This window comes from Plodia interpunctella, chromosome 27 (genome assembly GCF_027563975.2).
Source record: "Plodia interpunctella isolate USDA-ARS_2022_Savannah chromosome 27, ilPloInte3.2, whole genome shotgun sequence".
NCBI classification, from domain to species: Eukaryota; Metazoa; Arthropoda; class Insecta; order Lepidoptera; family Pyralidae; genus Plodia; species Plodia interpunctella.
Window position 1 is genome coordinate 2770742 of NC_071320.1, and position 15307 is coordinate 2786048.

The 15307-nt window shown below is 34.9% G+C and overlaps 1 protein-coding gene across 2 annotated transcripts in view; it reads right to left on the minus strand.

Annotated features, from left to right (window-relative positions):
- LOC128681500 (homeotic protein distal-less-like) overlaps positions 1–15307 on the minus strand; it is a 94502-nt gene that overhangs the window by 2455 nt on the left and 76740 nt on the right. Inside the window, exons 4-7 of one of the 2 annotated variants that reach the window (XM_053765442.2) lie at positions 3355–3484; positions 2562–2749; positions 1485–1568; positions 217–356 (exon numbers count right to left, since the gene is read on the minus strand). In XM_053765442.2, the coding sequence (XP_053621417.1) occupies positions 217–356; positions 1485–1568; positions 2562–2749; positions 3355–3484 (542 nt within the window). The remainder of the gene's footprint in view (positions 1–216; positions 357–1484; positions 1569–2561; positions 2750–3354; positions 3485–15307) is intronic. The other variant, XM_053765443.2, reaches the window with a different exon arrangement.

The window sequence follows — 15307 nt, forward strand, 5'->3', positions numbered from 1 at the left end:
CATATTTCAGCCGTCGAACAGCAGCGCTTGCATTGTTGAGCTCCGGTGTGAGGGGTGAGAGAGACTGTGTGAGTACAGGGCCAAGATCCTAGGACACGAAGTCGGCAAAGCGCGTGTGTCATCTCTTGTTTGCAACATAAACGGTGAATACGTTCCTTCTGCTTGCACAAGCCTGTGTGATTGCTATGTACCTAGTGTAAAAAAATATATGCTCACGTCAGTAATCCAGGATTGGTGTCGGTCTGGTACCAGGAGTACTGGGGCACGTAGGGGGGGTGGGGCTGTGGTGCCCCCTGGTGGTGGAGCGGGTGCGCCCCGTGCGCGCCCTTCATGTCCCAAGGGCCGGGCGGCGCGCCCTGTGCCAAAAAAAATTATACGTTTTTATTTTACATCAGTCTATTTATCTATACAGTGTCTTAGGCTAAATCATGTTGTGTAATCAGAAATTACGTTTTTCCATGAATCAGAAATGGCCTCGTTCAAAGGGAATCATTGTGCCTATTTGCAGATAGAATTTCAGGCATAAGGCAAGCAAAAAATAGTAGTAGTTTTAGCTTTCAGATAAATTTTATATAAATAATTTTTTTAAGTGGAATAGTGTGTCCGTGAAGGCTTAATTTCAGAACAAATCCATTGACTTCGACTTAAATACGTCACGACACCCCATTACCCATAAAAATGACGAAGCCCATACTGAGTGATATTAATCAAGTTAGGTGTGGCCGGCTCGCCCTCTAATATCCTAAAAGGAATATATTGTATTTATATTGCTCCAGCACGCACATCAGTAATGCTATTTGGATACTATATTTATCAATACATCCAACAAAATGTGTGTTACGAACTCGTATTTTTAAAATTATTTATACCTGTACTAGCGGCCCATACCGGCTTGTCTCGGATAAAACCATAATATGCCTCTGAACCGAGAGGTCCCGGGTTCGATCCCCGGTCATGTCATGATGGAAAATGATCTTTTTCTGATTGGCCCAGGTCTTGGATGGATATATGTATTTGTTATAAAATATAGTATCGTCGAGTTAGGATCCCATAACACAAGTCTCGAACTTACTTTGGGGCTAGCTCAATCTGTGTGATTTGTCCTAATATATATAAATATATTTATATTATAATATCTTGGTAACCATAAAAACTCAGGAATCACACTATCTATTAAAAAACCCGCATCAAAATCCATCGCGTGGTTTTAAAGATCTAAGCATACAGAGGGACAGACAGACAGCGGGAAGCGACTTTGTTTTATACTATGTGTATATATATGACAACACTAGAGAATACATTATTTGTTATTTTTAATCTGGATTTTTGCACGCTTCGTATATTGCCTTTGATAAAATTATGTTTCTCAATTAGTATTTGCTGATGAGAATTGAACAAACTTGAAGACATTCTTGTAAGGGGTCCTTCTGTCTTTAATCAATGAAAAAGTTGGTATGGTGTATTAAAATAAGATAAAAGCTTACATATCCGACCCTAGGGTCCCACGACTGCTGGTGTGGAGGTTTGACGTCGCATGACGTGCCGTCCGGAGACCGGCCTGCCGTCGGCTGCAACAAACACATGCTTATTATCTATCTGTCCTACCAATATTATATTATAAATCATCAGTAATGTGTCTTCAATACATTTTCACGCCAAATCTACTGGACGGATTATTATGAAATTTGGTGCACGGGTAGAATATAAATTGGAATAACACATAGGATACTTTTTATCCCGAAATTCCTACGGGAGCGAAGCCCCGGAGCGCAGATAGTTGTATAAACCTAATAGAACATTTAAACTGTAGGAAGTAGATTAAAACTTGCAAGATTTGATCACTGGATCACTTTTCCAACGTGTTACTTTAAATATTTCGATAGAATAAAATAACGTTTACAATTTGAAATGTCTACAATTTCGGTAGGTACTTCAATTGTTTACGTTATACTATAAAGACTTCTTGATAGATCTGAGGTATAAATATCAAAATTTTCACCTGCGTTTTTACAAAAATATCATAAAGTATTTAAAAACTTGAATATAAACATAGTAGCGTAAAATATCTAAAGAACATAAAAAATCACTAATAATGTTAATTATTTTGCTTGTAAATTGTAAAAAACGACCGAATAAGGCTTGTAAAATTGACAAAGTTTTCTTACATATCATATTGTATAAACCTAATAGAACATTTAAACTGTAGGAAGTAGATTAAAACTTGCAAGATTTGATCACTGGATCACTTTTCCAACGTGTTACTTTAAATATTTCGATAGAATAAAATAACGTTTACAATTTGAAATGTCTACAATTTCGGTAGGTACTTCAATTGTTTACGTTATACTATAAAGACTTCTTGATAGATCTGAGGTATAAATATCAAAATTTTCACCTGCGTTTTTACAAAAATATCATAAAGTATTTAAAAACTTGAATATAAACATAGTAGCGTAAAATATCTAAAGAACATAAAAAATCACTAATAATGTTAATTATTTTGCTTGTAAATTGTAAAAAACGACCGAATAAGGCTTGTAAAATTGACAAAGTTTTCTTACATATCCGACCTTGACATCCCAAGCAGGTTGTGGGGGCTGCTTCACGTCCCAGGGGGTCCCGGTGGGGGACAGCCCTGGGGACAGCTCGGACACGGGCGTCGAGCTGGGCGTCGGCGAGTGCGCCTGCGCAGGCCCGCCTTGGTACGCCGATGGGGAGTGCTGCGAACCGCTTGAGCTGCCGCCGCCTCCTGGTTGGGAAAGAAGGAATTAAAAAAAAATATTTTTTAACATAAATTGCAGTTAAAATATGAAAATGTATGAATGATGAGCTGGGTCGATGAAATTGCCGGCAATCATATATCGAGTGTGTTACTGCTAACATGGTGTCAGATTTTATTCAAGTCGCTTTACTTTTTACGACTACTTACCGCCACCTAGTGGCAGGTAGTCACATACACACTAGTGAACTAAACTGTCCACTAGTGTGCAGGTTTCCTCACGATGTTTTTTGTGGTGGTCTGTGAAAACTACTATATATGAGTCAGATAGGTTTACAAACTCATATGGCATGAGTAGGATACGACCTTTCGATCGACAAGCGGGCGTCTTAACCATTACACCACCACTGCTTCAACAATTAGATAAGGATGGCCCAGGACAGAGATGGTTGGCGTAGAAGGAGGTCTTAAACTCAGCAGTGGGCAAACAGACGCGCTACGTCAACGCGACGGAGCATTGGGCTTTAAGCGGAGTCTTGTAATTAGCATAGTTTTTATATATTGAAATATATGTAAGTTTACTCTATATTACGCTGTAAGACCCCTGAAAATAAAATCAATAAATAAATACTTACCATGTAAAAGCTGGTTGTTGGTCGGGGGGCTCCCAGGAGGCAGGCCGAGGCTCGGAGGCTGCGCCCCCACCTGCGCCGCCTTCATCATCTTCTTGTATTTGCTGCGCCGGTTCTGGAACCAGATCTTGACCTGCAACAATATAGGTTATGTAGCTGTTGGTGTTCACACGCGCCTGGGCATGGCGGCCATCTTGGAAAAGAAAATACTATCGCGGTAAATGTGAGCGCTTGCTTACTTCCATGAAATGTTTGGCTGCGAAAGGACAATATTGAAGGTGCCAGTTTCTTCTCCTGCGATTTGAAGAGAAGAGATTTTGAACAGAAGATTTTTCTCATATAGGCGATAGGTTAGCCACATAGCACTCTCTCTCATCTGAGCGTTTTCTAGGTTTCTTCCTCAGCCTTTCAGGGTCGGAGCCCAGGGTCAGCGCCGTTAACAACCTATCATTATTTAATATAAATTTCAATATTAAACCCATCATACAGCTAAATGTGGCCTTATGCATCTACGAAGCCCTAAAAATTATACACTATATGAAGGTACAACAATCTAATAAATTAATAAAAATGGTGAGCATTCTGTCAAACGAAACATTACACTTCATAAAAATAAAAGAATCAACTTTAGGTCACGTAGGTGGCGTCCCACGCAACGCCCGGTGTGAGTATATGTATGTATATGTAGGGTGGAAATGGGAGGGGCCAAAGGGTGACTTGGCCGTTACTACACCGTTATGGAAGTAGTGCGGGTGAGTATCGATACTTTTTTCTATCGATAGTTTTTCGGACAATTTTTATTTATTAAATGATGTCTTCGTAAAAATTTTTAGTCTCGTTAAAAGATTATTTTAAATAGAATTTCGAAAATGTATTTTAGATTGTTCATGTTATTTTATTTGCTAAAATTTAAATCAGTTTGACAAAAATGTAGCAAAAAACTGATCGGATACGGCGACAAATTTCAAGGACGGATGAACAATTACTTATTTCTTAACACCAATGGAGCTATCCAAAAGGGAATACGCTATTACATGTCCAAAACAATGAGAAATGCCAATAAACATTGCACGATCGCTATCACAGTCGTTGAGGACGAATAAGTAGCACGAAAGCATTTCTTGTCAAGTAATTGACACCAGAAATAAATTTATAACGAAATGTCAAGGTTAAACGAAATATTCGAGCCATTGATAATAGCGTATAAAATACATCACGTATGTTCAAATAATTTACTTTTTCTGATGGCTATGAGCCTTTGCTCGGGATAATAAAATTTAGAAGTGTATGCTGAGCCAGGAAAAAATAAAGACAATTGAATAACAATAGGATCGCAGTGCGAGAGGTATATTATAATGGCCGATATAGGCATAACTGTATTTTATGCTATACTATATCGCATTGGTGTTCAACTTTACGAAATGAATTATGAAGAATGGTATGATCAGTCAAATATAGAAATATTTTACCAATAAGTACCTACTCCTTTTCTAAATTTTACAATGTTAGTAGTATTTAATTTTAAGTTTTAAGATATGTTTAACTTTTTTGATGTTTTTTGAATTAATGTACGTAGAGAATTTAGTACGATGTAATGAAAACTTCACCAACTATATTTAAAAAATCTAGAAATTCACTCGAGTTTAAATGTAAAACAGTACTTTTTAATGAAGTTTGTGCTTCAGTCCGATCCAGATAAAACCAGTTTCCGCACAGTGGACTGTAGTTTAATGATCACCAAAAGTGACATATTGTAAGGCAAGATTGACAGGTTATTTAATAAGGCCATAACGACACCATTTGTAGTCAATTAATGTACAAAGTGAATGAGATTTAATGTAATTTGTAAGCTCGGCGAGGTGCGGCCTTGAGCAATCTTACATACTCGAAAAGCTGTTAATTTTACTTTATGATACCCGGTCAATTAAGATGTGCTATAATAAGTTACTTTTGTTTATAAATACATCCATTTTTTGCTAATATGTTTACACAGAGATAAGAAGAGCACATGTCTTTGTTTTTAATTAAAATTTTCATGAAGCGTTTAAAATTTACCTAACAAAAATGATTTCTCTTACTTGATATTGAATTTATAAATGTTGTGATAGAAGTACATGAATTACCTGTCTATTGTAACGTATACATATCTTTTTTTTTTCACAAAATAATACGAACCTCCGTTGCTTGACAGAGTTTTCCTATAAGATGACAAATAAAAAAAAATCAATCACAGTGACCATTAGGTGAATTTAATGACAGATGTAATGGCACAGCGTTATAATACAACCTAATTGACGACATTATCGATAAGTGTCCGGTATTATGGCTATGATCAGAAACTGGTTGTCGAAACGCCTGCTATTAAACTTCAGCAATGCAGTCGTGGTGTTGATATCTTGTATCTACATGGTCGATTAAGTCAAAATGTTGTATTCCACTTTTTTCTCACATTTTGCCTGTCAGTTGCAATTAGTAGCCACAAAAATCTTAGCGTTCGTTTCGTAAAGCCATCTCGTTTTAACAAATGTTTCTACTTTAAACCATAATTGGATAAGATTTTTATAAGAATACTAGCTACATCCCAGGGCTTCATCCCGTATTTTGCGGATTATGTATTATGATTATGTAATATTCTATGTTTGATATTCTGTGTGCCAAATTTGATCGAAATATATTCATTACAATTTGCATAATTAAGCAACAAACAGCCTCACACACTTACACAGTATGATTATTAGAAAATAAGCAGGATTAAATATTATATAGTAACATAATTAACACCGACAATTTCGGCGAAGTGAATACTTTTGCCCAGCAGTACTTATGAGTATAGGAAAGAACTTAAAAGATTTTACACAAAAATCTACAGATACAAAAATAAATATATTTTTGTAACAAAATTATCAACAAAAACAACAACCTAAGAAAATTATCGATATCGATAAAAAAATATTAATAGCCGAAACTATTCCCCCACCCCCGCGCGCCCCACTCCGATTAGCCGGGTCATAGGACACCATAACTTAACCCGTCGTATCTATACTTAATTCACTTAGCTTAAGTAAGATAATAATGTTTGTAGCAGCTCCCATTGTAATTGTTTTAATGTTTTGTTTTTGTTTGTTACTGGCTGTTTTACTTTTCTTTTTTACATTTTCGTCGACGAAAATAGCTGAAGAAATTTAAATAAAGAATCAAAACGGCGAGGTTTGAATTGTGTAGTGATTCGATCGACGCATTTTATTATTTTTTTCTTTTTTGTCGATCGATGGTCATATGATATATAAAAAAATATATTCTCGAAAATAATATAATTGTAAATTGTAAAAAAAGTTTTTAAAGTCAAGAAGACCTTTTTAAATTGCAAAATATCCATGCATTTTTAATTTAGGTAATTGAGATTGAAATTGTCATTATGCCAGTTTTTTTATCAGATACTTATCAACTAAAAATTACATTTCAACAAATAAAATACAATTTGACGTTAGCAAATATATGTAGTTCGCATGATTATCAAAATAACAATAAAAATTTGACCTGCAGCGGAATTGACCAAAAAAATATTCTTTTGTATGTATGTATGTGACGATCTACGGTCTGTCGGTTCGTATGATTGGTTGGAAGTGTAATTATGGATTTGTACCTTGAATATTTTGGTGACAATTTATTATTTCTCCATTGTGATAAAATTTTTGGGATGTTACAACATAGTTGTTAGGTTACGTAATCATATTTTTACTTGCTAAAATAATGATTCGTTATAATTAGAATTTAGCACACATGAAAATGATTTGAAAAATTCTAATTATAATGAAACCAAGAAAGCTGACTTATTTCTTGCTGTCAGCTTTCTTGGTTTTTTCATCAGCCATAAAGCGTTGGAGCCCAAGGGCTACTTTTACTACATCATTGTGTTGTCATTGGTGAAGTGGAATATCAAGGCCTGTTTTCATTCCGTGTCTTCTCATCTCACAGACTTACTAGTTTTCTTACAATATCGACCATATTGCATGAAAATGAGTAAAAAATATTAGATATTTAATAAAAATTAATCAATAACAAAAGTTGTTGCATAACGTGAAACAGTTGTGAAAATAAAGGAAGTCGGCATATGGTGTTGACCGCATTGAAATTGTTCCCCCTGTGAGCACGCAGGAGCACATGTATTTTGGTATTGGTAAAATTTGTCAATTTAATAATGTACACGTGAATTATTTTAAAATTTTGCACATTAAGGAAATAGTAAAAAAAATACCGGTCCATACCAAATTGTGTTACATTGTTGAATATTAATTAAACCGAGATTTTTCACGTAATTGTAAAATTTGTATAAGTCACAGTTAAACAAATTCGAAATTTAAATAATGATTACAATTAAACGAATATATGTCGCACAAACACATCACTATTTAACTACTAAATAAAAAATCGAAATCTTCGTCTGCTTAGAACAAATTGGTATTATATTCCATATTTGAAACGGTTACTGGCATAAAACATTTTATGAATTGATTTAAATTTCGAGTCACTTCTTTTTTGCTGGCATAAAAACATTCAGTTTTTTTTTTAAATTGACGGCAAAGGAACCTTCTAAGTAACATCCTCACTGCGTCATTCGTCAAGCTGCAAGTATGCAGGCCAGTGCATGCGGTATGCAAGTATGCGCTGCGGCTGCACAAAGAGAACGTGTGTGTTTAAAAAAACAACTAAAAAATTTTATATAGTGCAATAGTTTTTATTCATTGTAAATGAAGATTACCTATGAAGCTCGAAATGTATTTTTAAAAATTTATAACTAGAGAAAGTGTTAAAATAAAACGACTTTTTATGAAACAAACTTTTTAAAGGTTTTATTACGAAAATTCTGTTTGAATTGTGTGAAAATATCGTTTTAAAAGTATATAATGATCTATGGTCGATCATACGTAATCTAAAACAGAGAGGTAGTCAGTCGGTTTAGACATTACACAAGGGTTGGCCAAGTCTTATGTTTCTCAAAAAATGTAATATCAAAGCGATTATTCATTAATATAATGCAATAACATTGCTTAATGTAGTCCTTTCTTTTATTTTTACTTAGTCACATTTTACTAAATCGAAAACCGCGGCCACTCTATTCCTTTTAGTCTACTGTGACTCCATTGTAATAATACATAAAATTAAAATATTTTCTACTGAAATTTTTTATGTAGTCTGGTACAATCGATTAAAATATATATATTTTTATTTTCGCTAAATAATAGTGCGCTACGCGGCGCTAGTGTGCAGGGAGTAATCGCATTAACATCGAGCGTCACTCTTAACCAACAAAAACGGTCAAAAATGAACCAAAAAAAAAATATAAAAAAGAAGTGCGCAAAGCTATATTATTGCTACATGACGTAAAGCCCTAGTGCACAAACGTCATCCGTCAAGGCAAAACTATGCAGCACATGCAAGTCCAGTGTGCGCGGTATGCACGCGGCTTTATAAAGGGATGGCGCGAATAAGCCGCATATCACCAAGAAACGACGTCGTGTATTTCGCAATGCTGGACGGCATTATGCCGTATGTCGCCATTAGGACAGGTAAAGTTGAACATTATTTAGGTACAATAGCAATTGATGTAGGCAAAGTTTTGATTTTGGCCAACATTTTTTTTTATTTCTTTGTTTAAGTTGCGATATCTTTTACTAGCTTTTGTCTGCGGCTTCGCTTGTGTTAATTTTCCAGGATGAAAGGTCTAAATGTCCTTCTAACTACATGCATGCAAAATGTCATCAAGATTAGCTGAATAGATAATGCGTGGAGAAGTAACAAACAAATTTACTTTCGTATTTATATATATTAGTTAGGATTAGGATACCTATGTTAACATATGAATATATGTCATAGAATATCTCTAGAATATATGTAATAGTCTCGTTGAGTTAGTATCCCATAAGATAAGTCTCGAACTTACTTTGGGGCGAACTAAGTTTGTGTGATTTGTTCCTATATCCATTAAAAAAGAGTTACGCACATACACTCCTTAAATTATCTACTATATCGCAGGCGTGAAGGCTACCGCGTATGCTTCGTCCTCACGCGACCTCAGCTTTCTCGGCGTCACAGCCTCGAATGTAACTTAGAATATGCAGTGATAAGAGAGAAAAGGATAAATCTTATTATGGATTTATTACACGGTTTAATATGTTTCTTTCAGCTTGGCCGGCAATTTTGTCACCGATGTAACCGGACGATGGATGGATGGAAAATTGTAAAATCATTTCTAATTCCTAACATTCATACGTTACTTATTCATACCATACTGAAACTTGATCTAAATACAGTTATTTGAAATCATGACGGAGTAAAATAATTAATAACCATAGTAATCAATAAAAAATAGTCTTTCAAGCCTCATTGGACATGCGTCTATAATTTCGATAAAGTTAAACACATACTAGTCGTTAATGTTGTGTTGACTTCTAAAAAAACATGTCGGGCGTATGCAAATTTGAGAAAATAAAAACAGTCTTTTGCTTTGTATGTTGTTGATTCTATTCTATATCGACAAATGAAGTATCATGTCTTTATTTCTTACGGGATAAAAAGAGGCAAAACTCGAAGGCTACGTTAATCTGTATGTGGACTTATTTATGGAATTTAGATTAAATAGTCGCAAGATGTCAGTTTCTTGCCTATCAGATGAATCATGAGTTTATAGGCCTTTTCCTTTACAGACTTCAGCTGACACATTTTATGTTGTATCCAAATTCGTATATTAATTATATAGATATAGAACTGAATCTATCCTTACATATTACAAGGCAAAGTCCTCTGCCGCGTCATGTATAGCGAACAGACAGACATGTGACAAACTCAAAAACTACTGCGCGGTTTTCATCAATAGATTGTGTGGTTCCTGAGGAAAGTTCAGGTGTATAACTTATTATGTTTTCGCCCGAGCGAAGCCGGGACGGGCCGCTAGTTTTGCACCTATTGAATGATACGCCATACGATACAATACATTATATTGATTATCTTTTGGAGGCATACCAGCACCACCCTGGTGACCAGTCCTCTAATATTGGGACAGAAGTACACCCATTGAAGCTACCATAGAAATTTTATCATAACTTTAAAATAGAACTATCTAATAATGTTATATTACGTTGATTAAGTTGTATTAAGTTGATGATTGTCTCGCTCTGTGATATACAACATTTTGTTTACTTTACGACGACACTGATGACTATTATAATTGATAATAAAATTGGTTATGACACTATTAATATGTAAATTAGTATTGTAAAGTTACGTAATGATGCAAAAAGTATGTATCGTTTTATGATTATTAAATAAAACTATTAGTTCCCCATAAATACAGCGGAATCTACGAGGAAAACCTTATTTTTAAATATTATAATATATCTCACATGCAATAAGGTTTCTCAATCAATACAGCATAATATATTTTGTAAATTGCAATAACATACAAGCCAATATGAATAATAAAATCTAAATTAAAAATTTACGAAAACCCCGACTCCGAAGTTGCTGGAATCCTCTCATCTGCTAGAAAAGAGCTGTTAGAATCCAAATGGATGAACACATGTTCCGCAAAAATAACTAAGAACACTCTAGATTAAATTCTGTGTTGGGCTGCTACGTCGCCACGCATAGACATACATACACCGACACATATAACTTCCCTCCTATCATTGGGGGTTAAAAATCAGTATCATAACAAAACATTGCCTGAACAGTGTACAATCAATCGAACGGCTCAATCTGTGAATGGCAAAGTAAAATATAAATAATTAAAAGCTAATTAATATTAATGATTGCTCGGTAGCGCATGACGCCGATCGTTTCAAAAAACGGTAGCCTTTAGACGGCATGTTTTGTTTGGACACTGACTGATGTGGAGTGGGTTACTTTTTATTTTATTTTTTAAGCACTCCACACAGCACAATGTTGCAATATTTATAATTTTTTTTAACATTGAACTCTAATTTCCATGTAAAATGCAAAATAGAAATGTAAATAGAATTATTATATTTGTAACTTATTTTATACAGGTTTTGCTAAAAAAAATGAATTATATTTAAATAACATTTACGTATCTTATTATGGATTATAATATAAAACTATCATGTAAATATTTTATTATATTTAAGACTGGCAGCTAACATTTCCCTAGAGGATATATTATTGCATTCGCGATTAGTCCGCCTATGCACACATTTTAGAGTATATTTTTGTTAGAACATTATGTGTGTTGTTTTAAACGATGTCATAAAGAATTAATATTTACATTTATCGGGACGGGATCGAGAAAAACGTTATATTTAAAAAATAATAAAATACAAAAAGTATGTCGTTGCTAGCGAATTAAATAAGATTTAAATAGCTAATGGAGTTAATTAACTTGCACGTTATTATCAATCCCATAAAAAAAACCACTTGTCAGTAATTAAAAAAAAATCTAACAATCTCTACATATTTCTCTGTCCAATACTGCACATGCGTCTTGAGCCTTGGTTGGAAGTCTCGAATTTGCTCGAAACTTGTGTTTTTACATCAAAAGAATTCTTCAATACCAGTAATATATTCGGAGAAACAATATGATAGATAGGTAGATACATAAAAAGTTTGTTTGCATCAAGTGATAGTCTGATACACATACAAAAGATTAAATTTGTAAAATATATACATAAGAGATATATATAAATACGAGATTCCCACGTGAGCGAAGCCCCGGGGCGTAGCTATTTAATAAACAGCTTTAATAAACAGCAAGTTAAAATTTTTATTACAAAACTGCAACAAACAATCACATATGCACTATTACTCACAGATAAAACCCGACTGTATATTTCTTAGAATCACAAGCGAATTCCAGCAACGTTCACAAGTATACATTAACGTACAGTCGACAGCACACCAACCTACCCAAATTCGTTGCAAACTCGCCGCTATTACCGCGCAATAGACGTTCATGCAGGGTAACTTGATGTGCTGTTGACTGTACATCGAATATCGATATTTCATTTTCATCGAGTTCTAACGTCACTGTGAATTTCATTACTTGATAAATGATTCTGAAACCAAAATTTAAGAAATCGAAAGATTTTTCTTAGTATGTTTCCAATCAACGTAAAGTGAGACCGCGAAAAGTGGAAAGCGAACACTGGCTCTGATGTTCAAATTAAATTCAAATTAATTTCGATATATATATTTTTTTCCTTTTTGTCGTGCAATGTTTTTGTTTGTTAAATGTAACGATTTGTACTCGATGCGCACGACACAGGCCTGGCCTAGTGTGGGTCGCTTGTTATTTTATATGCATGTAATTCTTTTCGATAAATAATTCTTAAAATAATTCTTACTAATACAAGGAAAACGCAGAGTTTTTTTGTTAGACGTATGTTTACAGCTGTGATAAATAGGGTTGCAGCCAAACCCGTATGTGTGACTGCACATAGGCTTGACAATGGTTAAACTTAGGTCTAACTGAACATAACCAAGCTATCTTCTTCATAGTCGTATTCCTCATGGCTGAGGGTCGTGGTCATTACGTGGAATTAAACACACACAACAACTTTCTTGGCATTAGTAATGGAGTGGTTTGCCATTGCCTTCTCCATTTAACACACAAATTAATAATCAACCAGCGTACTGGTTTCCTCACGATGTTTACCTTCAAGAAGAAGCAAGATGAAAACTACTATACATGAGTCAGATTGGGATACAAACTCATGTGGCATGAGTAGGATTCGAACCTGGGACCTTTCGATCCATAGGCGGGCGTTTTAACCATTACACCACTACCGCTTCCAAGCTATACTTATGTCTAAATTGTCTAATCAACTGAGACCGGCTTCAACTTGGTTTAGTTGGAAATACCGCATAAAATAGTTGGAATGGGTATTGTACGAGGCGACTAAGGGACAAAGAGTTTAGGCAGCTGATAAGCAACATAGCATTCCCAAGGAGAGTTGACGTCATGATGTAAAATGGCCGTAAACTAACAGCCGAATCTTCAACACTTGAGCGCTGAGCACGGGCTTCGTGTGCAAAATATAGTATCGTTGAGTTACTATCCCGTAACACAAGTTTCGAACTTACTTTGGGGCTAGCTCAATCTGTGTGATTTGTACGTATTATTTATTTTAAACAATAATACCTACTTGCTATATACTTGGAAAATAAACGATTTTTATAATTTCATTACGTTTTAAAAAAGGAAACAAAGCGACGACCTAAAAACGCAGCAAAAAATATGACAGGATTGTCATCGTTTTCTTTACAAAATGGATAATGTTATTGGATAATAACATTATCCATGTTGTAATGAAAACGATGGAATTATACGAAAGTATACAAAACGCGAATGGTTTTTGTGGAAAAGACACGGTTGTTCTGTGGCGCTGCATTATTCAAGGGGCCGACACCTTGACAGAGTTTTTATTATGAATTGATTCGCTACTTATAGTGACGTGGACGGACCTGTTTGGGTTTAGGCGATGTTCAACTTTTTTACCATAAACTGGAAAAATATGTAGGGAACTAATGTCTGGGCACATCAGTACACCTGGTCTCGGTAGAGCAGGCAAACATAATATATTTTTGCCTCCAGAAAATATTCTATCTGATTGAGGCAGTCGCTACTCAACAGCTCATATTACGAATGAGTTTAATAGATCAAAAGGTCAGAAAAGTTTAAAAAATATGTATGCCGATAACAGAGATATTGTGATAATTGATAAACTGTAACAATGCTGGATAACTTGGTTGGTAAGTCCATTTCCAAAAATTATAAAATAAAACTCGACCATCATAATAAACCTTCGCCATAAACGCAATATTAAACTACCTCAAGATAGGTAGCTGTCGAAAAAACATAGCTTTTTTAGCTAAGATTTTACTCAATCGTGACGTCACGTTAGAGTATCATTTAGTATGGAGCATTTGGACGAGACCAAAAATGTGTGACTTTATTTTTGTCATATCTTTGAGAGCATTGTCATTATCACAGTATTTTTTCACTGGCGTTTCTAATGATATAAGAGCCTTCGAATAGACATCGAAAAAAAATTTTCATTCTCTTCAACAAATTTTAATTGGATAACATTGTGTGCAGTGCGACTTAGCTATTTACATCTCAACGTCGATTCTCAATGAGATGCATCTAACAAATCACAGTGCGCCGTTGTGACGCAACGACAACCACACCGCAATGTGATTGGTTAGCTGCATCTCACTGCGAATTGATTCGATAGTGAGAATATTGCAAACCCACAGTTCGTCCTCTGGTTATGAAAGCCAAGGATAGAGTTGTGTGGTGGAACGACAAGAGCATAGCTCTTATATAATACCAGCTCCACACTGTCATCGAACAGTTCGGTAGGTATACATTGCTGGTTTTTCGTTGCGATAAATAAAAGCTCTCATACAAATTACGCAATGTTCACGCATTCGCGTCGGCGTATAACAAAAATAAGTCCATAAACCACCGACACGTTTTCGCTCGAGATCTCACCGACAGTCCGCTATGCAGAGCAAGGAAGCATGCAACTGCAAGCCTACTTTTGGAATACTTTTTGAATGTTGCAATAACAAGAGCACAGTTCCTGGAAAATCAACATATCTCACTAATCAACATTAATCGCGATGTAATCGCGTCTAGTCCTCATCATATAGCTATGAAAATATATAATCACATACCCAATAATATTAAAAAATGTTAAAAAAAGCTAATTTATTTAATAAGCATCTTAAAGCTTTCCTTTTAGGCAAATGTTATTATAGTATCTCCCGAGTTTTTTGATGAAAAAATTGATCAGTAAAACCTTGGATTCCCTTACTTAGATAACACGAATCATATATTTAAGTTAATGGCATACAGCCCTTACGTTTGCTGTGCCCTTGCAGGGCATCACTTGTATTTTTGTTTATGTGACATCAATAAAAAATCTGAATCTGAAAA